This window comes from Macrobrachium nipponense, chromosome 16 (genome assembly GCF_015104395.2).
Source record: "Macrobrachium nipponense isolate FS-2020 chromosome 16, ASM1510439v2, whole genome shotgun sequence".
Taxonomy (NCBI): Eukaryota; Metazoa; Arthropoda; class Malacostraca; order Decapoda; family Palaemonidae; genus Macrobrachium; species Macrobrachium nipponense.
The window spans coordinates 57,852,029-57,879,277 of record NC_087209.1 but is presented as its reverse complement, the minus strand read 5'-3'; the positions used below and the strand labels follow the sequence as shown (position 1 = coordinate 57,879,277).

The following is a 27,249-nucleotide window of genomic DNA, read 5'->3' as shown; positions in this document are numbered from 1 at the left end:
TCTCTGTCGCGGTAGTGTCAACATATGTTGTTGCTACCTCCTGACTTGATTTTCGTTTTTCATCGCCATCGATCTTCTGGGCTGTCTTTTGCAGGGAAGTACTGGGTCTTTGGTTCGGCATACGCTTTTATTAACTTTTTAATGAATTTGGCTTCGAAAATTTCGAAGAATATATGACGTGTAACTACCGAAATTTTCGGTAGACACTCACATAGTTTGCAAGAAAGGGAAATATTAATATTTATTCATTAATATGTGTAATAAGTGTTAGAATTGATTGAGGAAATATACTGACTTCCTACTTTAGGGAGTCAGTAAAGCATGTAACTAGATACGTTTCTTTTAAAAGTTTTTTAGAAACTCGTACTAACGAGCAATTAGAGTATTTACAGTACTAGTAGTGTTGCATCCTCATCACCTTCTTACTTCGCAGAAACTTCAAATTCATAATTGCAATTTGAAGACAAGGATTGTGGCTCAAAATGCGAGCTATTGAAAGGTAAGAAGTGATTACTAGTGTTCCCCATTGCAGTGGAGGGTGCGTCTGATCGGCTCTGTCTCGCTCCCAGGCCTAGACCTCTTTCAAGCTCCCAAGCCCAGGGAGAAGGAATGTCGAAAGCCGTAAGGGGGTTTCAGAGAATCCCCACCGGTCAGGCGTCCCCCTCGGCAGGTTCTGTAGAGCGTCCCAGACTGCCAAGGATAGCCATTGAAAAGGCATCCTTAAAAAAGTGCGTCTCTTCATCTTACATCCGAAAAGACGAAGAATGTATATGTTTTTGATGATCTAGCGCGTTCTCTGAAAACTAAGAGAACACTGAGCAAGAGCCAGCCAGGAACTTAGGAAGCCGCGTTCCAGCAAGCTAGCGTGAGCCACGTTCCAACAGCCAGCAGCGAGCCGCGTTCCAGAAAACAGACTAGCACGAGCCGCGTTCCTACAACCAAACGCGAGCCGCGTTCTAGCAACTGAGCACGAGCCGCGTTCTAGAAAATTTTTTCTTGGCGCAAGGCGCCTTCAAAGAGACGAAGCGCCAGCCTGGCGCAAATTGCAACAGAAAAACAGACGGCTAGAGCAAGGAGCCTTATAGTACAGTGGCAATCAGAACGATCCTTCCATTGAACGTTTCCGGCAAGAGGCTCTTTCTAAAAGGGGTCTAGTAGGCGCTCGGAACTATCAGGGCGCACGGGACCTTCCACACAAGCGAACGTTCCAGGAGCGAGTCTCCTTTCTAGCATGCGGAACATTCCAGGCGCGCGGAACTATCCAGGCGCTAGGCGCAAGGAGCCAGGCGCCAGAATATTCCAAATCTTCTTAAGAGAGAGAGGTCAGTCGCGAGGCTCCTCTTTGAGTAATGCGGACACACTCCTTCATTCATGCTCTTCCCTCGTTATGAAGAGGCAAGCGCTTGGGGAGTTTTTTTTATAAGAATCTCATCGACGTTTGGGTATGATGGCGGATAGGAAATATCTACTTCCTTCCGTAAACCCTACAGACGAACAGGAATTCTGTCTCTTCCGCGATTTATGAGGAAATCACGAAGATTTAAAGAGTTCCTGGATTAAATTCCTTTCTTAAGGAGATATATATTAACGAAAAGAACGAAGACAGTAAAAATTTTTCCTTTATCTGCCTCGGCAGGGAAAGAAGGTAGTTGAGTATCTGCTGTATGAGAATACGATACGGCAAATCACACATACCGTAGTTACTTCTTTGTAGAGCAACTCAATTATCAGTATCCTTCCAGGAATTTCCTAGGAAGGACTACGCTTAAAGGGATTGTTAAGACAACACCTACTTAGCTTCTAGATTTATCGAAGTCTTGTTTCGCTTAAATATGCATTAATAAGAACTTCCTGAAGTTCGATAATTTTATAAGATTCCTTTATTTAATGGAGTAGCTGGCAACTCTGGAAGAGTAAGGCCAGACGGCTAACGGAGACTGCTATCGCGCCTTAGAGACCAACGCAGTAACATGTAGGTGTCGGTCATGAGTGGTTGTTTACATGTCTCTCTCCTGCGGGATGGAATAACTAACCGTGTCTCTCCCCTACAATCGCGGTTTTAGCCTCGGATTGAGGGGATAGTTAAGCAAACATAAATAAAATATTGTCTGCCTTTTGCTAAGAAGCTTTCAATAAGAAAGATATTACAACCTTTCAATGCTGTTTACCGTAGGTAACATTATTAAAGGATTCTAACGCAGCGGAACTCTATATTATATGATGCTCTCATGCTTACGAAAGCATGGCTTATTAGAGTACATGCTTAGTGAGAAGATGAATGTAGTAGAAGAGAATTCACTTTAAGACTACGGTATGGTCAAGTCTTATGCGCATACTGAGGTTAACTACAGAATTCCTAGTATCCTTACAAAGGTTTCCTAGATTAATGCTGTTTACCACAATGTGACAGTATTATAAAGGAGTCTAATACGGCAGAGCACGAAATAATATAATTCTCTCATCCTTTCGAGAAACGCACACAACCTTTTTAGAATCGGATATTGCTCAAGAGAAGATGGGTGAGTCGGATGGGAAACATTCTCTTAGTGGCAGAAGTTGTTTCCCTGAATGGACTATACTACGTATATAAAAGTTTTTTCCTACTAAGAACAGAATTAACACGTGAAGGATGTCGGGTACCATAAGGGCACAGATGTTCTGGCACATAACCTTAAAAGAACTAGAAGGAAGCGCCAGCCTGGCAGAAGCGCCAGCCTGGCGCAAATTGCGCCAGAAGCGCCAGCCTGGCGCAATGCGCCAGAAGTACCATCCAAGATATTTTCTCGTTTTAGCGAGTTATTAACCTAAGAGTCCAGTAGTGGTTGGTTTGGTGTTTGCTTCTCACCTCGGTGGTCGCGGGTTCGATTCTCGGCCATTCCATTGAGGAGTGAGAGATGTGGATTTCTGGTGATAGAAGTTCACTCTCGACGTGGTTCGGAAGTCACGTAAAAACACCATACAAACAAACAAACCAGTAGCCTCTCGGAGGCTCGGTAACGGCAAGATTCGTTCCTGATTTCGTTACCCATTTAATCGGAAAGGGGTCGCTTACAAGGAATGATGGAATGATTTTTTTTTAATCACTTAGGCCAATTCCACGACTCTCTCATATCGCAAAGAGCATCGAGAATCTCTTTTTTCGCCCCTGTTCGCGTTAACAAAAGAGAACCTATTTGGGAACAGACACGGAACGTAACGATCCTTAAAGGTTCGATGCAAGATTTTGCATGTCCGTGAGAACCTTCTCGATCGAAGATAATAACTGTTAACATATGTCTAACATTTATTGAAAAGAGTTTTGAGAACCTGCGGAAAGTCTTCATAGATCTCTTCGCAAGGTAGAAGACGAACAGGCTTCCTATAGACTGCTTCCTTTCCTCGAACCAAGAGAGGTAGCAATATACGACATCTTTAATTTAAAGAAGGGGAATAAACTTTAGTCTTTTTTCCCCTAGTTATAAATTCTTAACAGATATTAAGATAAATGGGCGTCAAAGGAAGAGAGGATGAATGCCTCATTTTGGCCTTAGAGAGGTTTGGATTCACAGAAGTCACGTTCTTCTCACAGCATGTTTCGTAAGGCTTTTCCAAGAGTATCTGGATATTCTATCAGAATCTATTATAAATAGACCTGAAAAACCTCTCCACTCTGAGTCTTTCCACGTGCAGACTGACCAGAAGTGGACATGAATGAGAGGATTTTTCAAGGTAAATGACAATAGTCATGGCTAAGACATAGAATTGCTGCAGATCGTGCTAGATGGAATGAGGAAACTGTCCTCTTCCGATACCTCTGTGAACCACATAGCGAGGTTTTTTCTTCACTTTCAGAGGGAAGAATCACCTATGTATATATCTGCTATCAAAGAACGCAGTAAAAGGCTATACTCTGTCTCTACAAGGGGAATTAGAGATAACAGAGGATTAAGATCTTCGGGATCTATACGATACCGCAATACGACAAGAGTAGGATATCATGTACTTCGAATGGAATTTTTTTTTGTGGCCACAGATTTCGTGTTCCGACAAAATGGAACTGCTCCTCATCAAACTTCTTTGAGGAAGTTTATGAAGGAATTCTTTGTTTCTCTTAGCCCTAAACGACCAAGAAGACAAGTGAATTTTTTGTGCATTGGAATCTCGCATCAGATTCAATGGAGACTCGGCAATGGGTTCTTGCCAGCATAGTATGTCTGGCAAAAGAACTAAATCCCTCTATTCCTGACGCAACGCTTTCAGATAGAAGTTTAGTTGCCCAGGCAGGGTACTTACATTTTCATCTACAGAAGAAGAGATGGTTTAAACGTTTGCCTACAGAGTCTTCGGGGTGCGATGAGGGCTCCAAATGCTTCCCAGAAGGTATTCAGAAGAATACAATAAGAGCTAGAAATCAGGGTTCCGCCCAATTTCAGCTCAGTCTCTCCTTCGACTTCCAGACTCCTTCCCTTCCTTCGGGCAAGGATAGGGAAGATTCTGCAACGAGGAACCTCATCAACATGTAAGAAGAGATCTCGTTAGCAAAAGAAGTGTTCACGAAGGATCCTCCTCGGAGGAAGACTCTTCTCTCTCGTATTGTTAGATATCCTGTCGTCTACTGGGTGTAGCTGACTAAAATCACCTCCCCTTGCCAGGGGCCAAAAGCTCAGAGGGGAAGAATTTCTTCCACCCTTCTCCAGTCTCCTGATAAACTATGTGGTTGTTCAGGACTCTCGGACAATGTAGCGCCAGCCAAGCGCCAAATGCCAATACAGGCGAAAAACGCCAGAGGCGGACAGTTCCAAGGAACTCTGTCATGGCCGGATACTGAGAAGGAGCGGGCCTCCAACCTGGCGCAAATGCGCCAGAGGCGAACAAATCGGACAGATATAAGAGTGTCCGATGTGGACATCGCCAGACAGCCTAGAGACTCTTCCAAGCTCGAAGCTCCAGCAAGTGTGGAGGAGCCAAGCCAGGCGCGAGGCGCCAGCCAGGCTCTAGGAGCCAGCCAGGCTCTAGGAGCCAGCCAGGCTCTAGGAGCCAGCCAGGCTCTAGAGCTGAAGCCAGCCAGGCGCCATCCAGGTGCCAGGCTCCTTCAAGGCTAGGCTCCAGTCAGGATTGAGGATCCATCCAGGCGCAAGGCTCCTTCCAGTAAAGAGAAACCTAAAGCTCTGTCATGTAAGAGGGCTAGTCCCCATTGATATGATACAGGTAAGGCTCTGCCATGTAAGTGGGTCAGCCCCCATTGGCACGATCCGAGAAGGCTCTGTCGTGTAAGCGGGCTAGCCCCCATTGACATGATCCAGAAGGGTTTGTCAGTCATAGGTCCCTACCTCGCTGAAACTCTTGAGGCATGCAGACTCATAGACAGTAATCATGAAGTCTTCTGCCAAGCTCCAGGCGCAAGGCGCCAGCCAGACGCAAGGCTCCAGCCAGGCGCGAGGCGCTAGCCAGGAGGGAGGAGCCAATCAGGCGCCAGCCAGGCGCGAGGCACCAGCAGGGGCGAGGCGCCAGCCGGCGCCGAGGCCGCAGCCAGGCGCCGAGGCTCCAGCCAGGCTCTAGGCGCCATTCAGGCGCAAGGCTCCAGCCAGGCGCGAGGCGCTAGCCAGGCTCCAGGCTTCACCCAGAAGAGATCTATATCAAAGAATGCCCTGGCCTTCTTTGAGACAATGTGATCTCCTAAGCACTTGACAAATGCATTGATGATTCCTTCAAACAGCTGAGAATTAAAAGCGCATGAAGTGCGAGCTTTTCTGTATTCTCGTTCTTTCCTTAACAATATGTCATAAGGACATATTAGCTGTCACATACGGGAGATGCAACTCTGTGTTGACTTCCCATATCCGAAGGATGTCAAGATAACCTACGAGAGATCCTTCTCTCTTGGTTGATACGTGTCTGCGGATACATTGCTGGGATAGGGAGCCGAATACTGATCCTTAACTAGTGAGTTAAATTTTAGTTAACGTCGTGTTTTTTCTTTGGGTTGTTTGAAAGGAGTTTGGGGATAACTCTTTTCAACTTAAGCACTAACCCTCGTGTTAGGATCAGGTGATCGGGATCGGTGTTGTGCTCCTTAATTATGCCACTAGGCATAGGCATATTGTCATGTAAGAGGCTCTGTCGAGTAAATGGATAAGACCCCATCGACAGACCCACAAGAACTCTTAGCCATAGGTCACATCCTCGCTGGGCTCACTTTGAGGCGAAGCAGATTTCCTATGGCAATTAGCCATGGAATCTCTTTCCGCCTGAACAAGTAGGAAGCAAGGTTTTATTTATTTATTACCTACAACGTATGTTGTTTACCTGTCTATTCAGTAAATAGTTGTCTCTTACCCACCACCAAGGGTGTCAATCAGCTAAGTATATATCTGCCGGGGAAGTTGCATGTATAAAAATGATATTGTTAGAATACAATAAAGTTTTGTACATACTTACCCGGCAGATATATACGATGAATGGCCCACCCAGCCTCCCCTCAGGAGACAGGTGGAAGAGAAAATCTGGTTCTAGAACGGGAACGGTTCCTATTCCTGCCACCCAGCGGCAGGGGGGTAGATCACCTGACCTACCTGCAGCTTGTGCCGCGAAATTCGAATTTCTGTCGGACGTCAGAGACATAAGCTAAGTATATATCTGCCGGGTAAGTATGTACAAAACTTTATTGTATTCTAACAATATCATTGTTATACAATTATGAATATAATGAATACAGGCAGTCTCCGGGTTACGAGGGGTTCCGTTCTTGAGACGTGTCATAAGCCGGAACATCATCAAAAATACTAAGAAAACCTTACATATAATGCATTGAAAACTATGTAAACTGCATTCTTTTTGCATTTTTCATCAAAAAAACCTTCAAATATTGATTATTTTGCATTTCTGGTGTCATATTCCATCTGCTGGATCAGTGTTGTAGGTGTCATAACCCTGGAAATAATTTCTGATGAATATAATTGAAAAGCGCCTTAACCTCGGAACGTCATAAGCCGAACCCGTCGTAACCCGGGGACTGCTTGTACTATTATCGGCACCTTATGGCTCTGATAACCGAAACTCAACCCATTACGGTGCCATAAATCGCTGATTTTATGGCGCTAGACAGGCTCCATAAAACCAGATCACCATTAAACTAGTCCGCTGATAACCAGGGACTGCCTGTATCTAAAATGCATTTTGTACTCAAGTTAAAAATATTAGTAGTCAGAAGAAAGAGTCAGAAAAGTATTTTTGCAATTCATCTGAATTTTTTCCAAAATAAAGTAGGCTTTGTAAACATGAGAAATTTGTGTATCTTGTTCTGTAACGTTACATTTTATGTGAGGAGGTTTGATATAATATTTTGAAGGCCATATTCAATAACATGGATGAGCATTGACATTCTGTATGCTAGTTTTTTTTATTCTTAACAGAGAAAATCTATTTATGATATGTTTGTCTTTTATCTTGCATAATACAGTACGTACATATAATGGTGATTCAAAGTTTACAAAATTAATGAATTTCCATCATTAGTTCATGTATGAAATAAGGGTAGATGCCCATTTTGGCAATAATTTGAATTAAACCTCCACTGGATTTTTGTTTCTAGTCCTTATTGACATGATCAATTATATCATCCTTTTTTGTTTGCCTTTATTCTGGTTTAATGGTAATACTATAACCTACTAATCTTCTGTTAGTTGAGAGCAGTTGGTGTTCTCTAGAATATGTTTAACAAAACGAAAGTCACTTGTAGGCTTTATTGTCATCATGTATGATGGAAGATACTGTTCTGTGTTATTACTGCCTAACTGATTTTCATGTCTTAAGTACTGTTATTTTTCTGTTCCTGAAATATTAATTTGTAACATGTCCACATCTTCACTATCTAACAGCAAGGATTAATGAGATCTAGACCTGCTTTGTATTGAATTTGAGTGATGTTTCCAAGCAGACCATGCTAAAGTATGAGTAACTTATAATGCATGCTTCACAGTCTCACAGTGATAGTTCACTCAGAATTGGATTCAAAAAGTAGAACGTGAACTAACTTATGAGATAAGGTACTATATATGCCTGTGCCACAAGGGACTGACCTTTAAATTTTGTCAGTTTTCATTTTATGCACAGTGACTGCAAAATTTGGTGCATTACTTGACTAATTCCCTAGAATAAATTGTTTAAATTCGTTGTAGGGAGGCTTTGCAATTAGTGTACAAATTTGCTATTATAGAGGCCTTTGTTTATAATGATGTCCATAACATGATTATTAATACGCAAATGCAATCCCAACTATTTTACGTGTTGAAATCTCACAATAGGCTGTAGATAAGAAAAAAAAAGTAAATGGAGTCAGATTACCCTGAATTTTTATTTTTTGAAATATGAGAAATCAGTTAGTTTTATGCTTCCTGTATTTTACATTTAGCTTACAGGTCACATTTTAACTATTACATTTACTGATGCCTACCGTATGTAGCAAGATGCTAAATGACCCAAAAAGTCTGAGTGGAAAATGTTGCAGCCCTATCTTCTTACCTTCAGCCTATTTCATAGTTTTTGGTTTATAAGTAGTAATGTACTATCAGTATAAGGACCCAGATTATAGATTTTTACTTCCTGACAGCCTTAATGCCAACAAGCAATAATTGTGTACTTTTGGTTACCCCTTTAAATGTAACGATAGTAATTACATATATCTAAAATGACTGTAGGAATGAAATGACAGTGGAAAATTAGGTACTAGCTGTTAATTGTGAAAAATAAATGTGATTTTGATTAATATATTGCCATGTATGTTTGGTTAGTAGTAACCAGAAAATTATGAAATTTGCCAGGTTAACCCTCCTGTGGAGATAAACTATGTATGCTATGCTTGTTTGGTAGCTTTTTGATTTTGATGAATAATTAGCTGAAAGGAGCCTGGGATTTGTAACAAGACTTGAACACTGCCAGTTATTCTAACAACTGGCTAGCTAGAGTTTGAGAGCAAATCTTGAAGTGGCTGTGAGGGACTAACCTTTCCATGGAGAACAGGATTTGGTTGCTGGGTGAGAACTTCATTAAAACTGTGGGAGAGGATAAATCTTGTCTTTTAAATATGAACAATTCACAGGTGGGAAATGACCTAGGTGGATGGCCAAGTGATAGAGTAGATCCTTCCATGACTTAAGTCATGTCCAGCCAGTTCCCGAGGTAACAGTGGAGATGAATCATGAACTCTACAGGAGGTGGCCACAGCTGGTGCCCAGTTTTAGTGAACACCCAAGGCACTAGCCAAAGCAGCTGTGAAGAAATAAACCTTTCCCTTTTTGAAGATGGATGAATGGGAATGTGAAAGTATGCATCCTTCAGGTCCAGTAAATCCAGGAAGTCCTTTACTGTCAGTAATCTTACGAACTTCACCAGTTGTGGCCTCATCCCACAAAGTTAGGTTTCATCTTTACCATTACCCCCCAACAACTAGGTGAACATGGCTTTATTCAGGGAGGATCAGTTTCATGACTGGAGAGATTTCATTGTTGGCTTGAACATCAAATGCCTTGAACATCAAATGACCTGTTTGCCCTGTTTGAAACTTTTCTGGTCATGGAATCAGACAAAGACAAAGAAGAGAGCCTGTGGATCAGTTGTAGGTTATAAAAGTTATATATGATAAGTTTGAATATGGAGGTAAAGCTTTACATAACATACACAGGCTTATAAAAAGTTTAATGATAAAATGATAAAGAATCAATCTGGAGGATGTTGATGATGTAAGGTCACAGAAGATAAGTTGATGGATTCAATTAAAAATGTTCTTAATGAAAGTAAAGTGTGTGTTACAGTATGTTTTTGAGAGAGTGACAGAGTGACTGGTTTGTTGTGAAAGTGTATCCAAGATAAAGGTTTATTATACCTCCAGGGCTGTTTAATATATTTTTAGATAGAGTGATGCAAGAAGTCAGATAAGTTAAATCTGATGTATGTGCAAAGGAGTGGGTCATGAATAGTACAGTATGGAATGGTTCATATGTATAGAAGACTAAATAAGGTTTGTGAAGAGACACTACAGAAACTAGTGAGAGATTTAAAAAAAATTTTGTAAATACTAATTGAGGCTAGTGAAGATAAACTATAGAAGCTAGTGAAAGAGTTTGAAAATCTTAGCAAGTTAAGAATAAATTTGAGCAAGAGTAAGATTTTAAGGTAAATGGTAACCATGAAGAAGAAGCATTGAAAGCTAATCTGGATGGTGGAAGATTAGCAACTAAGGTGGGAATAACTGAAATGATTCTTGACTGTTTTATACCTTACTTAAGAAATGCATTGTCTAATGCCAGTACTGGGAAACTTTGCATTGTTTTCTGGCTCTTGTGTACATAGAAACAATAGTATTAGTGCCTTATGTTTCAGGTCCTTATTGTGGAATATTGTTTCCTTGTCTTTTGTCAACTACTTCCTTGGATCTTCATCTTGTAGATGAGATTCGTTCAGGAGTTGGTTTTCTTTTTCCCAACAATGGGCTTTATGATTTAATCCATCTTTGGAGCTCTCCTGTTAGTCCATTACCTATATACTGCATTTAACATGGGAATTTCAAGTAGCACCTTTAGCTCTTACACTTCAAAGACTAGTGCTTGCTTCTTGCTTCAGCCTCTACAGTCAGGAGAGGTCCCACATTGCCCCACTGCCCAGAAACAGAAGTTTTTCATTCTTAATTTTAAACTGGATGTGTCTACTTGACAGTATTGTTGAGGTTGATGCTCAGAATTTGAAAGATGAGTGCTTCCTAAAATCCTTTGTACCATTAAGTTAATTCTTCTTGTTTGTCTCATATGAAGTTTTATTTGTATGGTAATTTATATTTTTTGTCTCATTCTTGTCCAACTTCTCATTTCATTCATGGGTATTCTTTTATCCTCTATGCTTGCCTTACAGAACATTTGCCATTTAGGCTTGTTCTTTGTGAAGGTTTTGTTATTTTATTTAATTAGCAAAAATGATGACGAGACTCGATGTACCTCTTTTATGGGGCCTTTTGTAAACTAACTCTCTGGTTTACTTTTACAACTGCTGCTCCCATTTCTGTTTAGGATTCTTTAGCCAAGCTATTTGCAGAAGTTTACATAACTTTGTTCATAATTTTCTCAAGTGGATTTGGTGCTTCTTTTCTAAAGGCTGCGTCTTGTGAAAGTCTACTATATCGCTAAGCTGTTGGGCAAAAGAATGGAGGTTTATATTCCTTCTATCAGAATGCTCTGTCCAAGCCTTAGTTTGTGCTTCCTCTCTTTCTATGTTCAGGCTAAAGAGAAGTCCTACTGAACCCGTGTAGTAATCTCTCCTGAGCCCTTATGTAAGCTTCTGCTCTGTTTAGGCTTTTTTTCTTCCTAGTGATGCTGTAGGAGTCTCTTATTGAAAAATCCCAATCTTATGGCTGTTTTTCTCTATATTCTCTTGTTCAGTATCTCTGTACTTTCTTCCATCATTTCAGTACACCCGAGTCCATGGGTTCTCAGTTCTCTGAAAATTGTTATTCTCAGTCTTGCTTATCTGTATGGTGTTACCAGTGTTGTTTTGGCCATTATTTCGGAATGGAACAGACGAAAGCTGGTTCATTATATATCCAAAACCATATTCCTTCTCATCTCATTATCTCGTGCTCTCTCTATCCTTGGAGTGATGTTTTAAATGATAGAAATAGAATCATTCTGGTCTGCCAGTATGTTTTTGGCATATGAAGCTGGGTGTTCCCTCTTTAGTACCACATGTACAGCTGCTCAGAACAGATTCTCCAGATTTATGTGGGATTTATTCATCCTTGGGTGAGATATTGTCATGTTATCTGGTGAAGCTTTTCTTACACAGCTCCTGATAACATTGAAACAAAAGCTCTTAAATAACTTTGCTCATACATCAGAGATCTAAGAGATCTAAACTTTAATTCAACACCACCACCCTCAGCTTGTCCATTGCACATTTCACAAGCCCACAGTCCTTCATTGACTGCAAATTTCCACAGTGTGGTATTCCTTTGCCCTATGCACGACCTGAATCAAGTGTAGGAGGTGAAAGAATTGTCTTTACGTAAGAAAAGAAGCTCATCGTTTCCAAATTTACTCTTATAGCCAAGCATATTTCAAGTGTTAGTGACAGTCTTGATCTCTTGGGCATAATGAAATACTATAGAGAACTAGCTTAAACCATATTCCTCAGGCAAAGACTACCATTTGGGCACGTCTTTTCATGAACAGGAGTACTACCTGTCCTGGGTAAGATTGCTAAGATTAGACACTATAAAGGCAATATGGGTGTGGATGGTACTGTAACTAGCAGGGCATATGAGTGAGAATAGAGTACTAGTTAGTACCCTCTGTTTTTCTTAATACAGTATTTGCTTTGCTATCCTCATTGACTCTAGCAAAATTAGTGACCTCTCTTAAGAATTTAAATTCATCATGGTCATGCAGTGATATTTCATATTTGCAGCCTCTCTCTAAACTGCACAACTTGATTATGTGCCTAATTTTTCTGTGCTGTTTATGCAATGGTTCTTTGTAACTGCTCTTGTTACAACTTTTGTTGCCCTTGCATTACATCCTGGAATTTCTTCCAGTTTTGCTTTCTTCACCAACTTTGATTAAATATACAAAATGTGATATTCATGTTTATCCACAAGTACTGAATTTTGATCTCTAGATTAAACTCTCTTGAGTAGTGGATTTCTTCCAGTAACACAATCCAGGCTGAATAAAAAGAAATAAAGCGCAGGCTACAATAAAAAAAACCTGCTTGGAAAACGAGAGCGAAGCAAAACTCCAGTCTCCTAGGCAGTAAAAGAAAGACTGGCATATTGCTGGGGTCCGAGCTTGATTGAAGACCAAACATCCACTGAGTATATGCAGGAGTTGTCAGACGCCACAGATTTCTTGTTTTTACAATCTTTGATTGTTTTTACCAGTTTCCAGCTAGCGCTAGAAGATTTATCCTGTTGTTAAGGCCTCAGGTTTGTTAGCTATGAAAAATACAAATTGAATAAAAAATTTATCATGTTTTTGACCGAGATTTCACCATATTCAAGAGTGCTACATCTAAGGAAAATGAAGTTACTATCTGTGTTTTTTAAATTTTTAAAAAAGTTTATTGTTAAATTGTGTGATATAGGTGATATGATACTGATACATACGGTTTTCTTCTACAGTCAAGAAATTGAACGCTGGAAAGAAGTATTATTTCCGGGTCTTTGCAAAGACTTTGAGAAGTTTTGAAACTTCCCAAGAAGTAATGTTCCTTGCACCAATGCAAAACAAAGAAAAGGTAAGTAAAAGCATGCTCAATTATATCAGTACAAATTAGCCTTTTATAAGTGCATTATTTCATATTATATTTTTGTAGAACTATTAAACAGAGTTCACCATTCTTGGAGATAATGTGATAAAAAGTCTTCATTCATGCAGTGACCTGCAATATATATTAGTTCCTTGTTTATCACTATACATATTTATGAAATATTGGTTATAACATTTTTCTTTATCCTTTTTTAATTTCATATTTTTTTCCCTTCTTAACAGCCCTGTTTCACTTTCCATTAGTGATGAACATTACATTGGTGACCATGTTAAGACCTCTTTTATTAACATGATGCCTCAAAATATTTCAAACAGTCCACTTGGCGATGTATGGATTATATACATCAGGAATTTTGTGTGTATGGAATCTATCAATTAAGAATTGTTATTTATTTAACTTTGCTGTGTGATTTTTTCAAATCATGCCACTGAATACTCAAAGTTTTTTCTGCACGACTTACAAGCCTCATATTTTACGTACACCATAATACTGGCTTAGGTCAGGCTGGAGGAGTCTCTCATTAGATGTGACTAAAGACTTTTCTTTTAACACAAACTCACTTGCCAGCAGGTATAAGTATCCTGGGGTTTTAGTAACATTTTTTCTTTTGGTCTTTTATGTATGAGCAATATTCGTTGGTATTGCTGAAATTCTCTGTTTGCTTTTTTACTTAATTTTCTAGTAATAAGATCTCATACATATTGGTTAGTTTTAGTGTGAGTGGTGTTGCTCAGTCATCAGATATTCACCAACACCTAGTTACATTGTGTTAATCTAGGTTTAGGTTTTTGCCAGTTTTGCATTTTCTAATATTATTCTTTTTATGTATTACACAGAGTGAGTCTCGTTTTCCACTAACATCTAGCATATAGAAGTTTGTGCACTTAATCAGAAATGGCCCATGTTCCTTTGCTCATCCTGCAGGGTTAAGGATTGCTTTTTGAAATGCTTAAGGGGTTAAAGGCCTCTCGTTAGCAGCAAAGGAAAGGGACAGATTATTGCATTGTCTGAGTGCCATGGAGACCAAACCTATGTACATATTATGAGTACCCAGATCCCCTCTGTACCCAAGTTAGGACCAGTAAGAGTCTAGCAGTGACTGCTAAGGTCTCAGCAGATAGACCTATGGTCACCCCAAACTTCCTATCCATATCTCACAGAGATGATAAGGTTGTGTTTTCCTGTTAAATTAATAAAGCCTTGCTCATGACTTGACCTTGGAGTCATCAGCTATAAATCTAGGTGAAACCACTGAACTACCATGACCAATTTGGGTACAGAAAGTGATTTTGTCTCTTAATTCCAAAAATAATGACTATGGACATTGGTGACTTAAATTCAGGAAAAGCTAAGCTAGATAACAGCCCTCCTATAGTTGTGCTATAATACAGGATGCCAAGATGGCAAATATTCACTCATGCACATGTGATGCATCAATTTGAATGGCTTAGCAAGCTCAGCTTTAGCACATAAGTTACTTGACCCATAATTTTCCGTCATTTGATGGCTGGGTGCCTTAGTCTTGGCACCTTGAAGAGACAGCAGTTTGTTTTTCATTGACAAAATGAAGAATATAATTATTTTCTCTCCACTGTTTAATTGTTTAATGGAGATTGTATAAATTAAGTCATATTTCTAGGTTGGTTTAGAAGTTTGGTTTTCGCGATATTTGTCAGTTTTTACCCATTTTCATATTTCCATGTAAAATTTTAATGTTGAAAGGTGTGGGAATATTATCAATTATGTATGAATGGAATGAATGTTTCATGAACTACTCACTGTACTTACTCAGTTATTTGAGGATGTGTTTTTTATGCCTCCTGGTGCCCTAGTACTTGTCCTTCAAAAAGGAGCAGGGCTGATTTTTATTTTGCCCACAGTTTTTCTTCTGAGGTCTTCCTTCAATAGCTTTAGTTGAGAATGAAAGGGCTTACTCAGTTACTGCCAGATAGTTGGCTTTGTACTTCCTTGATAGGCATGTACCATGCCAATGTTCACGTCGACTGGGTTCCTCTTAGTCAAACCTGATTTGTCTTTTTCTCAGCCTGATTCAATTCAGACTCAGCATGCTCCTTTACTTTGACCAAAACCATAACCAGCAGATTCTCATCCATATTCAAAACCCTGACATCATGATTACTGTCTCCCTAGTGGGTCAGGGACATAGCAACTCCATTTCACTGAAGTCTATGCTGGTGGACTCCATGAATTATATTGATGTCAAGCCTTGGAGCAGTTCAAAGGTGTCTGTAATTTGCATACTCATACTCAATAGTTTTCCATCACCTTTCACAGAAGATATTGGGGTTCCGTAGTCCATAAATTATGTCCAAGAATTTGGCACCCTTTCCTTTCCTGCTGACTTAGGTACACTTCCACTCATGCTTGTGTAACGGGCCGCACCCAGTCTTACAGGATCTTAATGACTTAAATAGATTAGGACTGGAATGACTGGTGGCAGTGGAGACAAACAAAGGATGAAGGAGCATGACAAAACAGAGAAATTACCCTAAACCAATTCATTATTGACAAATACACATGTACATTGAGTTAGGTCCCAAAAATAGGTTCAATGAACTTTACTATATGAAAAATTAATTTAACAATAACAGCAGCAGCACAAAAAACCAATTAAGTAATTCTCAACAATTAAAAAATGGCATAATCAAAACAAAAATGAAAGCAATTCAACAAATGTTAAAGCAGTAAAATATACATGTTAAATAAATATATGTACATGTTAAATCAAAAAGCCACACACTAGTCCACACAAATAATCAACAGAGCCATACACTTGCTCAATAATGACATGAGAATCAACAGAGCCATACACTTGCTTAGTACCTCAGGACATGAAAATTAACACACTTTTTTATAAACAATACCAAAACAAAAATGTTACAACAAATGTAGTAACAGGCAGCAAAATACACAATATGGTGACATGAAGAGTTAAGAATAATTTCTAATAAATAGTAGAAACATTCAAACTTAACCTTCAAAGTCCAAGAGTTGCTGAAAAAACATAACTCACCCAGGATGCAGTAAGTAATACGAACAAATAACCCCAATCATGTCGTTGAAACATCTGAACACTGCCAATAACCAAGAAGCCACTCCAGCATAACAAGAGATCTTCTACCTCCTGCAGAAGGTAACAAGCAAGGACAACACCTCATCCAGCCTGGATACCCCAACGGCACAACTGCCGAAATACGTACTGCCAATACGTATCTCTCTCTCTTGTATCTCTCTCTTTCTCTGCCGCTCTGTACCGGACTTGTCGCCGTCAGGGACCTGACTGACTCTGTCCAAATCATTGGGACAAATGATAACTTGCCACTCAAAGAAAAACATGCACAGGAAAGCTGGTTAACAATTCACCACGAGGATAACTGGCAAAAGATTGTTCCATGAAAAACAACCACTTGACCTCACACTTGGAGCTGGAATTATTTTAGTCGTCATTGAATTGGCAATATAGGAGTTATATTGAAGGATTTACCATCTCTTAGATCTGAACATGAGTGTTGACCCATAGCAATAACCAGAATACTCATCACTGCTTCTTTTTGCAAACACTCATCATAAATGTGGGCATCTTTATTGCAAGTCTAATTTAAAGTCTTGGCATAATATAAGAGATAATGTTGCACATCAGATTAAGGAATGCGTATTGCTGTGTTGTAGGTTTATCTGAAAATCATTGCCAGCAATGATGTTTCTTCTCAGTACCATGTACAGTACTTGTTGCTGCAATATTTGTTGGGAGAAATTATGTATTAAAGACATGCAAGATCTTAGCATCTCATATAAATCTAAGAAAAATATTTTTAACTTATTTGTAGTCAAAAATACAAAATTAGTTTCTGTAAGGGCTCCGTGTAATAATCAGTTGATGTAAAAGCAATGGAAACATTGATTTTTAATTTATGTATTGTAGACTTCCTTCACCATATATCAAAACAGATGTAGTAGCAGCCTTAAAATTTACAGTCATGGTTCATCCACTTTACTGATTGTATAAATGTGAAAATGAAATATATTTTTTATTTATACTCATATATAGGATTTTTCTGGTAAATTAAAGTGATGTGTTGATGTCAATTAGTATTTAAAAACTCCCTTTCTAATTTCAGGCAATAACAGCAGCCTTAGTTGGTGGAATACTCTTCTTTATAGTAGCTATCATTCTGTCAGTATGCACTGTTAAAATCTGCAACAATAGAAAGCGGAAAAAACAGGAGAAAGGTATAGTAGTATCAGATTAGTTCTTGCAAATAACGTATGTATGTTTCAGTAAAATGTCTTTATTGTTCAAAAAAAATGACAAATTATTAATTTAGAATGAGCTTGAGGCACTTAAAAGTTTTCAACTCAATTAGAAATAAAATTCTGATTCCATGATAGGTACCTAGTAATAAACAGCTGTAAGAGTGGAAGCAACAGGTACTTTGCGTGGAATGCACTTTCAAAATTACAAATACTGTAGTGTATAAGGCAGTTGCTGTTGTCTTGTGGAGTAAGAATTGGAAATGAAAATTGAACATTTTAAATTTACAAGTACATTCTTGTACGTATATGTAAACCATTGCCTTTCATAGCCTTATGTTTTAATCTGATATAGAGACTGCATACCCACATTGTTCAAGGAAAGCTTTTTGCTATAATATGTGATATGACTTCACCCTTAGTATTATTTAAAAAACTGCATCGTTCAGCTGTTGCTCCAGAAAGGTGATATGCACCCAGGTCATGTGTATGCTGTGCTTTGTACCTAACTTATCATTTGATTGGACAGCTGAATATCGATTTAGGAAATTAAGTAAATGAAGTAGATACCAGTTCCTTGACTTAATAATAAAAAAAAAAAGTTGGAAAATGTAACAATCAAAAGCTAGATATCAGTCTGTGAGTCATGTACAATACTGTCAAAAGTGGGTGAGGTTAGGTGAAAGGTACAATGGGAGGTGCCTGACTGTCCTACCAGTAATCACCATGAGACATACAAGAAATGCCTCGAGGAATTAGAGAAGGTGCCCCATAACAGGAGAAGGTAGGCTATCCCTTCAATTTTCTGCTTTTTTCATTGGTCAGCCAGTGATAAGTGCTAGTACTCAAACCTTATAAGCATGAGTTTTTAGCGATAGTGAAATATTTCTCTTGAGCAGAAGTAAAGGACCCAGTTGCTTCCTTAAACCAGAACTTTTGATATTTCTTATAGAATGCTGAGGGGATAAAGGAGTTACACACAGAAGTAGCTGGTGAGTTAAGTGGAACTGATGACAGATTTGTACAGTTTTTCTTTTGAGTCTGACAGGATACAGTGGTAAATCATTTCTCAGCCATGATTTCATCTGATAATGAGAGGTAAGGAAGGAATTCGTAGGTCAACTGAAAGCCAAGATTTTGTAAGGAAGTTAGAGAACAGGAGAAATGTGCTGATTGTCAGTGATTTGAGCTATTGATGTGTACTGATAATCCATGTACCCTGTGGAAGGGTACACTGGTGAAAATTGTTAGTTTGGAGTGAGTGAGATGCACTGATAATCCATGTACTTTGTTAATGGGTACAATGGTTAGAATTGTTAGGAAGGTTATCATGATAAAGAACTCTCAAAGGGGTGATTGGTCAATGGACAGGTTAGGCTTCTGGAAACTGCTAAGGAGAAACAGTTTGATCCCACCTGGAATAAATATTTTGAAGATATTCTCCTCTGTTAGGTTGCTAAAAAGAAAAGAGAGGTATGGTGAGGCTAAAAGATGTGGCAGTGAAGTAAATCTTAATGTATATCCTTCTGAAGCTGTTGATGGTAGACAGACAGGTAGTTAGTTAGTGCATGCATCTTGTCGTAAGTAAAGAGCATGCTGGTTTTGAGGGTAAGATGTTTGTTTGAGAGGAGGAAGTGTCTTACAGACTTTTAAGGATTGCCTTTCTATTGGGAGACAGACTGGAGACTTCAGGTGTGAAGGTAAGTAGTCATTACATCTTGATGAATAGGTTCGCTTGCATCTGGTCAAAATGAGTTTACCTTGAATGATTCTTGGGATTTCTGTTGGCAGCAGACTAGGTTTCTAAACAGGGCCCAGTTAGTCTGTTTCCTTCTTGTAAAGGAGGAAATCTAACTCTGAGAACAAACTCTCAAGAAACTAGATGTTTCCTAGAGTCAGCTCTCTGTAATACTTGAGCTGTCTAGGTGGAGAATGAGGAAGGAATTTAGGAATTTTAACAAATTTGGGTACATACCTCATTATGGGAAAAGAGGAAGCTTAATCAAAGTGTTTTTTTAGATAAAATGAAATGCAGCTTAAATCATTCTACTAATGAAAGTGTTGTATGATAATGTTCTAGAAGATGTTTTCATAAACTGTATGTGTCACAAGGTCAAGCCAGTTCTACTGGCTCTGTTTAAGTCTCATGCTGAAGAGGGCAGGTAAGGGGCCACAGGACTACCAAGACTGCCAAGGGTAGTCCTTTCCTTTTCATCTCTTAGTGAGTGCACTCTTTATTTTCCTTGATAAATGCGGGCAGTCAGTCATCCTTCAGCTCCAAATGTCAGGCTACATATAAGACTTTGGTTTATTTACTAATTGGCTGTAATACTTAAGTATAAGTGTAAAGTTTTAAACATGAGAAAATATATTTTGATTTGTACTAACAGATTTAAAAAGTGTTCCTCAGCGAATTTCTAAGAAATTATTGATTTTCATGCTTTTTGAACATGAGAAGCAGAACTAATTTACATTCCTTTTGAACATGTAAGGCAGATCTAAGGAATGGAGTACTTTATGTCGTCTCTGTTTGGAATCAGACAAATAATATATATATTTTAACATGGTTGTATATACTTTCTTATTCCTGCTGCTTATGGACGAACACAGAACTACAATCCCATATTTTCTATGATCCAGCCTACAACATCGTTGCCTGTCGGGTTACCGAGTCCAGAAATGGCGGCCATGGGTCCAGCCCTGTGCCTTTAAAAAAGTAAGTTTTTATTCCAGTTTCTTAATTAGTTTTAGTGTAGTAATGTAGTTTACTCATCTTTTTAGTAAACTAACTTTGTGCATGTTTAAATGTTACTAATTTGATTTGAGTTTAACTATACATACTCTGTTTCATATAATAATTTTAACTAGATTATGGCATTTCAAAGAAAATGCAGCGTTTTTATCATTGAAGATGAAAAGGAACCACATTTAAAGATTATACAGACTTTTCAGAAAGTATCTTACTTGAGTAATAGGGGGAAAATGGACAAGAGTTCAGGACAGAGAGTTTTACCATAAAATTAAGTGGAAAATATGAGTAGAAAATAATTACTCTGGTAGGCAGAACACTTCTACTTTGCACAATATTCATGATTTGTTTCAGATCTTTCAATTTTGCCAAAATGAAAACTTGACATAATACTTTTAGGCACGAGACTGCAGTGAGATCTGACATAGTGCAGCTCCTATACCTAAGCCAGGACCCGTATTAGTGTGGGGATTCCTCACCACAGCTTCTCACAGCTAGAGTAAGGTTTTGCTATCCGATGCCAAGATGTTGCCCTCTCTCACTTTCTTGTGGTTGCCTGATAGGGTGTTGCACTTGCCTGTTGATCTGCTTATCAGTAACTCTTCCCTGGGAGTAGTTGGTTGAGGCCTTGAAGCCTGTGCCACTTTCTCTTAATCATTAACCGTCTAAAGATTCTTTGGAGGCCATCTGTAGTAGTTTATTGGATAGATTGATGAATAATTGGATGGGAATTGTCTTCTTTAGGGTACTGAATTGTGATTATGGGTTGTGACTCTAAATTTTAATATAGCATGGTCTCATGAAAGGTTTCAGATGTGTATATGTATATATATATATATTATATATATATATATATATATATATATATATATCATATATATATATATATATATATATATATAATGTGGTAAAATTAAGAATTTACTGACAAATGTGACTCGGTTGTTATTTTTGAAGGTATGGAATGAATTTGAGTTTAGGAAGCGTAGGAAGCTAGTACTATATAGTACTCTCTCTCTCTCTCTCTCTCTCTCTCTCTCTCTATATATATATATATATATATATATATATATATATATATATATATACACAGTGGTACCTCGAGATACGAAAGGCTCAACTTACAAAAAAACTCGAGATACGAAAGCAAATACAAAAAATTTTGCAGCTCTACATACGGAAATTGCTCAAGGTACGAAAGGTTGTTGCTGTAAAGTCCGAGATTTGCCTGGACCACCAATAATTTTGAAACTCGCCGCCAACTCAGTAGACGTGCCACCATCCTCCCGCTCTCCCATCGGTTCCTGATGCTAGTCACCGCCATGAGATCCTTCTCTCCTATTGGTCAGCATCCCTCCCATGATGCATCTACGTAGCGGCATGCTTTTTCGGCCACTCGTTAGCAGCATTGTTTCTATACGTACGCAGTATTCATTCGTTCTAACGATTTTGTTTATTAACGTAAATTCATTAGTGATTTCGTTGTAGTATAGTTTATCGTGTTGTGTGAGAACTTTACTACTTACGTATACGTACTACATAACATAATTATGTACAGTATATACGTAGTCATGGGTCCCAAGAAACTTGAAATTCACGGAAAGAAGAGGATGCTCTCTTTGGAGATGAAGATGGAGATTATCAAGAAGTATGAAGCTGGTATGCGATTGAGTGTGATCGCCAAGGAATACGGCCGAAATCCGTCAACAATAGGCACCATCCTTAAGCAGAAGGATGCCATCAAAGCAGCTACACCTTCCAAGGGCATCACTATTTTGTCCAGCAAGAGGACCCATGTGCACGATGAAATGAAAAGGCTTCTTCTTGTCTGGATAAAAGACAAAGAAATCACTGGCGATACGATAATGGAGACGGCAATCTCCCACAAGGCCAGCACTATTTTCGGCGATTTGATTGCCCAGGCCGAAGACGACGGAGGGGAAGGGACATCAACGCCAACCCCAGACTTCAAGGCTTCGCATGGGTGGCATCCATTCGTTGGTGCGGCATGGGGAGGCGGCCAGCTCGGACACAAGCGGCCGAAGCCTTTAAAAAGACATTCGACGAGATGATGATCAAGGAAGGCTACAGTTTTCAGCAAGTCTTCAACTATGATGAGACTGGCCTTTTTTGGACAAAAAATGCCTCGTCGGACGTACATCACGGAGGAAGAGAAGGAGCTACCCAGGCATAAGCCTATGAAAGACAGGCTTACACTCGCACTTTGTTCGATTGTCAGTGGGGATTGCAAGGTGAAGCCCCTACTTGTCTATCATTCTGAGACTCCTCGAGCCTTCAAGGCCCACAAAATGCTTAAGGAGAAGCTTCCAGTGATGTGGGGGGCTAATGCAAAAGCCTGGGTAATGAGGCTTTTGTTCACCGAGTGGGTAAATCTGTGTTTCGGCCCGACAGTGAAGAAATTCTTGGAAGAGAAGCGCCTCCCTCTGAAATGCCTGCTGGTGTTGGACAATCCCACTGCCCACCCTCCTGGCCTCAAGGAAGATATCCTAGTGGAGTATTCCTTCATCAAGGTTCTTTATCTTCTGCCTAACACCACCCCTCTCCTCCAGCCCATGGACCAGCAAGTGATATGGAACTTCAAGAAGCTGTATACGAAACATCTTTTCAAGAGATGTTTCGACATCACCGATACCACAAACCCCACCTTGCGTGAATTTTGGAAGGAGCATTTCGATATCGTAATATGCATCCGACTCATCGACCAAGCTTGGCAGGAGGTTTCGAGGCAAACCTTGAATTCCTCATGGAGGAAACTCTGGCCTGATGCCGTATCCGCCCGAGACTTCGAGGGATTCGATGTGGGCGAAGCTGGTGCTGCAGATTCAGAAACAGTTGATCCTGAAACTGTTTCGCAACCAGATCTTGAAGAGGTTGTTGCAAACGGCAAGTCCATGGGGCTGGTCGTTGACGAGGACGACATCAATGACCTTCTCGAGGAGCACCAAGAGGAGCTTATAACAGATGACCTGAAGGAGTTGGAGGCCATGCAACATAACGTCGTTCAAGAGGAGTTCTCTAGCAGCGGCGAGGAGGAGGACGAGGACTCTATGACAACGGCAGATATTAAGGATGCTCTAGCTGCTTTTCATAAGGTGCAATCATTCGTAGAAAAGAGACACCCCGAAAAGGCTTACACAGGTCGTATGCTTGCACAGTTCGATGACGTTTGCCTGAGTCGTTTCAGGAACATTGTCAAAAGTAGGCAGAAGCAATCTTCCTTGGATAGTTATTTTTTAAAGAGGCCTTTAGTAGGAGTAGTAAGCAAAAAGGAAGAACCAAGTGATACTAAAAAACAGAAAGTTGAAAGTGGTGAAGAAGTTGAAATTTTGTTTAAAAAAAAAAAAGTATAAAAAAGTAAAAAAAAAAAAAAATAAATAAAAAAAAAATTTTATTTAAGTTTTTTGTAAAGTTATGTGTTACAGGTTTGTTAATGTGTTTCATAACGTTTAGTTTATGCTTTCCTTACATTTTTTTATGTGTTTCGTAAAGTTAAGTGTACGTACGTATCTGCCGTTCGTCGTCCTCCTCTGTCTCCACTTTCGGAGATAGCCTCACTCGAAAGGTAAGCTTCCACATGTTACTACATACGTACGTATGTACATACAGTATTTCTTGTATACCATGTACACTAATACACTTTATTTACAGGTATATTAGCAGTACTTATTAAGTTAGGTGTTGAATGGTCCAAATTGTTGTAGTATTTCATTGGTTATGGGTCAATTTAGCTTTACATATTATGAAATTTACCGGGATGTTTTTGGAGGGCTTGGAACGAATTAGCCATTTTACATGTAAAATGCGGTCCAAAATACGAAAAGCTTATGATACGAAGGCCGCCTCGGAACGGATTAATTTCGTATCTCGAGGTACCACTGTATATACATATATATATATCTAATAAAAGGAGCCCATAAAAACACCAAAATATAGAGAAAAAAGTACTATATTTCAGAGACTGCTGTCTCCCTCTTCAGGTAGATGAAATCAGGTAGATTTCATCTACCTGAAGAGGGAGACAGCAGTCTCTGAAATATAGTACTTTTTTCTCTATATTTTGGTGTTTTTATGGGCTCCTTTTATTAGATGGAATTCTGTTGTTACAGAACATTGTTACCAGTCATATATATATATATATATATATATATATATATATATATATATATATATATATATATATATATGCAGATAGCTAGATATATGTATAGATAACACCTCAACTTAGTGGATCTCAGTTTAGCCGACTCCTGCTAAATTGAGATACGTGTATATTTTTAGCTATAACTGCTAAATTAGAAGTTGAGTGTAAAGTTCTGGTTAGTTCAGGTTAGGAACTATGCTGAATTACTCATCAGTAAGATATGTCTAGAAATGATTGAAGTTAGGGCTAAAATATAAGGTGTTTTTTATAAAATGGACTTTTTTGCGAGGGGGGGTTGCCTCTTGGATAAATGAATACATAACTAAATGTTAAGTTGAGGTGTATATATATATATATATATATATATATATATATATATATATATATATATATGTGTGTGTGTGTGTGTGTGTGTGTGTGTGTGTGTGTGTGTGTGCTTTGTGTGTGTGTATATATTTATGTAGTATATACATATACATATACTATATATAAGGTGGTATTTAAGAATTTACTAATGAATGTGACTCAGTTATTGAAGGTACTGAATGGAATTGATTCTAGAAAGGACAGGGATCTGATATTAGGTTATTGTTCAAAAAGTGTGTTGTAATTTTAAGAATCGTAATTTTAAATTCATTGAAGAATTGTTGAAAGTTGCAGCAAAGTAGACATGTTAATTTGAAAGAAAATAAAGCAGCATTATTAGGTGAAACAAAAGTACCCACTCACTCTTCTAATGATAATCACCTGCGAAGTATTTGTGCTCTTAGTTGGAGAGAGACCAAGGACAGGTATTCTGAGTTGCTGTTATAAAATTGTTCATTTCAGCTCTGCATGTACACCAATGATGCCCAACATGCATGCACACAAAGACAGACACACTTTTCACAGAAAGTTAAGCATGTTTATTCTTAAATACAGTGGTATTTATAATAAAATAATCTGTATTTTTAAATTTTAAAAAAATTCAACACAGCCAATTAATGTACACATGCACATCGTTATACTATATACTATGTACAGTAATTGCAATTGCATTTGGGTTCTGATAAGGTCACGTGGGTTTGAGAACTTGCACCTGTTTCTTTGTTACTTACACTGGAATCCTCTGGCAGAGTTGCGTTATCAAGAAAGTTTGAAGTTTGAGGAGATTCTAAGTTATGTGACCAGATTTAATATTGTACAAGTAGTCTTCGATACATTGCAATTCTTTTTATTGTATCAAGGAGTTTAATAATGCTGCAGCCTTAGTCTTGACTAAAACATGTTGACTTCATTTAACCATTAGGGTAAGATAGGAAGCTCAAGTAAAGAAAGCATTTTTATATTTCAGTTTCTCTCTCACTTCAATTTTGGTAGGTGTCACCATGTTTATTGAAGGGGCATCTATAAGATATGAATATAGATTTTAAATGAAGAATTCGCATAGTAGTTTTGTACAAGAATCATTTGTAATTCATTTTCAAGGAATGGCCATGACGTCTTCATTTCTTTCCAAAGAGGAGGTCTTTAATCTTCCATGGGGATATTTAGTTTCCTTGGCTAACATCAGGAACCAACAAGGAATTCTTATGCCTTTTTGATCAGACAGAGAAGATGAGAAGAATAATGTACTTAGTGCTACTAGCTTTTAAACTAAACCCCATAGACATCCTGTGTACAGTTTGAATGGCTTATTGATGATAATTCAAAATGTAGGTTGCAGCAGAAGGAAGAGAATACAGCAGTAAGAGAGCTATGCATCAGAAATTAGGACTTGTACGGTTATGAACAACATAGTCACCTGCTACCTTTAGGGGCTTGCTGTTACAAAGGCAGATGTGATTGAATACCTACTTTAACTGAAGAGTAATTCTACCACTTGTGGGCAAATGTAGCTCAAGAACAATAGAGCATAACACATCTGATGTGAAGGGGCCTTGTCCACTTAACTTACCCCCTCTCTACTTGTTTCCTATATTCATCCATTTTAGAGTAACTCGACAGTTAATAAATACTGTGCCATCTCAGAACAGAATCTCAATCTCAAAATCTCCCAGGCACCAACAGAAGGTTCTGATAAAAGTGTACTCTAGCCCTAAATCAGACACCGACAATGCCGAAAAAAATACATTTTAAAAAAGGGATTTAGACAAAGGAAAAATCTATTTCTGGGCAGTGACCTGTGTCGCCCAGTGAAATGTTCCTATAGCACTCATTTCTGAGGTATTAATATTGCTAAATATACAAGAGAAAAAGCTATATGGATATGCCAGGGTTCCTGGCTCGCTCACCCTTATTTAAGGGTGTCAGTATGAAAACTGGGGCGTGTGAAACCCCTACCAGAGGTCCCTTGCCAATTAGTTCCTTCCTTTCTCAATTTCCCCCGTTCTACAGAGGAGCCGTCCCAAGGCCATCTACCGCCCGCTACTGCTACAACTAGCGTCCCGTCTGCCATTCCTGAAAATAGCACCCAAGCTTGGGCCAGTCAGGGAGAGGAAGATAGAGGGGTGGGTTCACTGGGCGACACAGGTCACTGGCCAGAAATAGATTTTTCCTTTGTCAAAATCCCTTTTCTGGGCTTAACCTGTGTCGTCCCGTGAAATAGTAACAGAGAATTGGCCCAATAGCTTGAATATCTAGTGTAAACAAAATAACTGTAAGGAAAAAATCAGACTTTAATTAATTCTACAGTACTTTAATAAAGATTCTTAATTCTACCATAATTTTAATAATTTCCTAAATTCTACAGTCCTTACCCTAAGAAAAATATATACAGTGGTATAAAATACAATTT

The 27,249-nt window shown here is 38.8% G+C and overlaps 1 protein-coding gene across 14 annotated transcripts in view; it reads left to right on the top strand.

Moving 5' to 3' along the window:
- LOC135195732 (protein turtle-like) overlaps window positions 1–27,249 on the top strand; it is a 346,860-nt gene that overhangs the window by 295,541 nt on the left and 24,070 nt on the right. For 13 of the 14 annotated variants that reach the window (XM_064222171.1, XM_064222167.1, XM_064222170.1 and 10 more), the window contains 3 exons: window positions 13,142–13,257; window positions 17,430–17,541; window positions 20,173–20,278. In XM_064222171.1, coding sequence (XP_064078241.1) covers window positions 13,142–13,257; window positions 17,430–17,541; window positions 20,173–20,278 — 334 coding nt within the window. The remainder of the gene's footprint in view (window positions 1–13,141; window positions 13,258–17,429; window positions 17,542–20,172; window positions 20,279–27,249) is intronic. The other variant, XM_064222165.1, reaches the window with a different exon arrangement.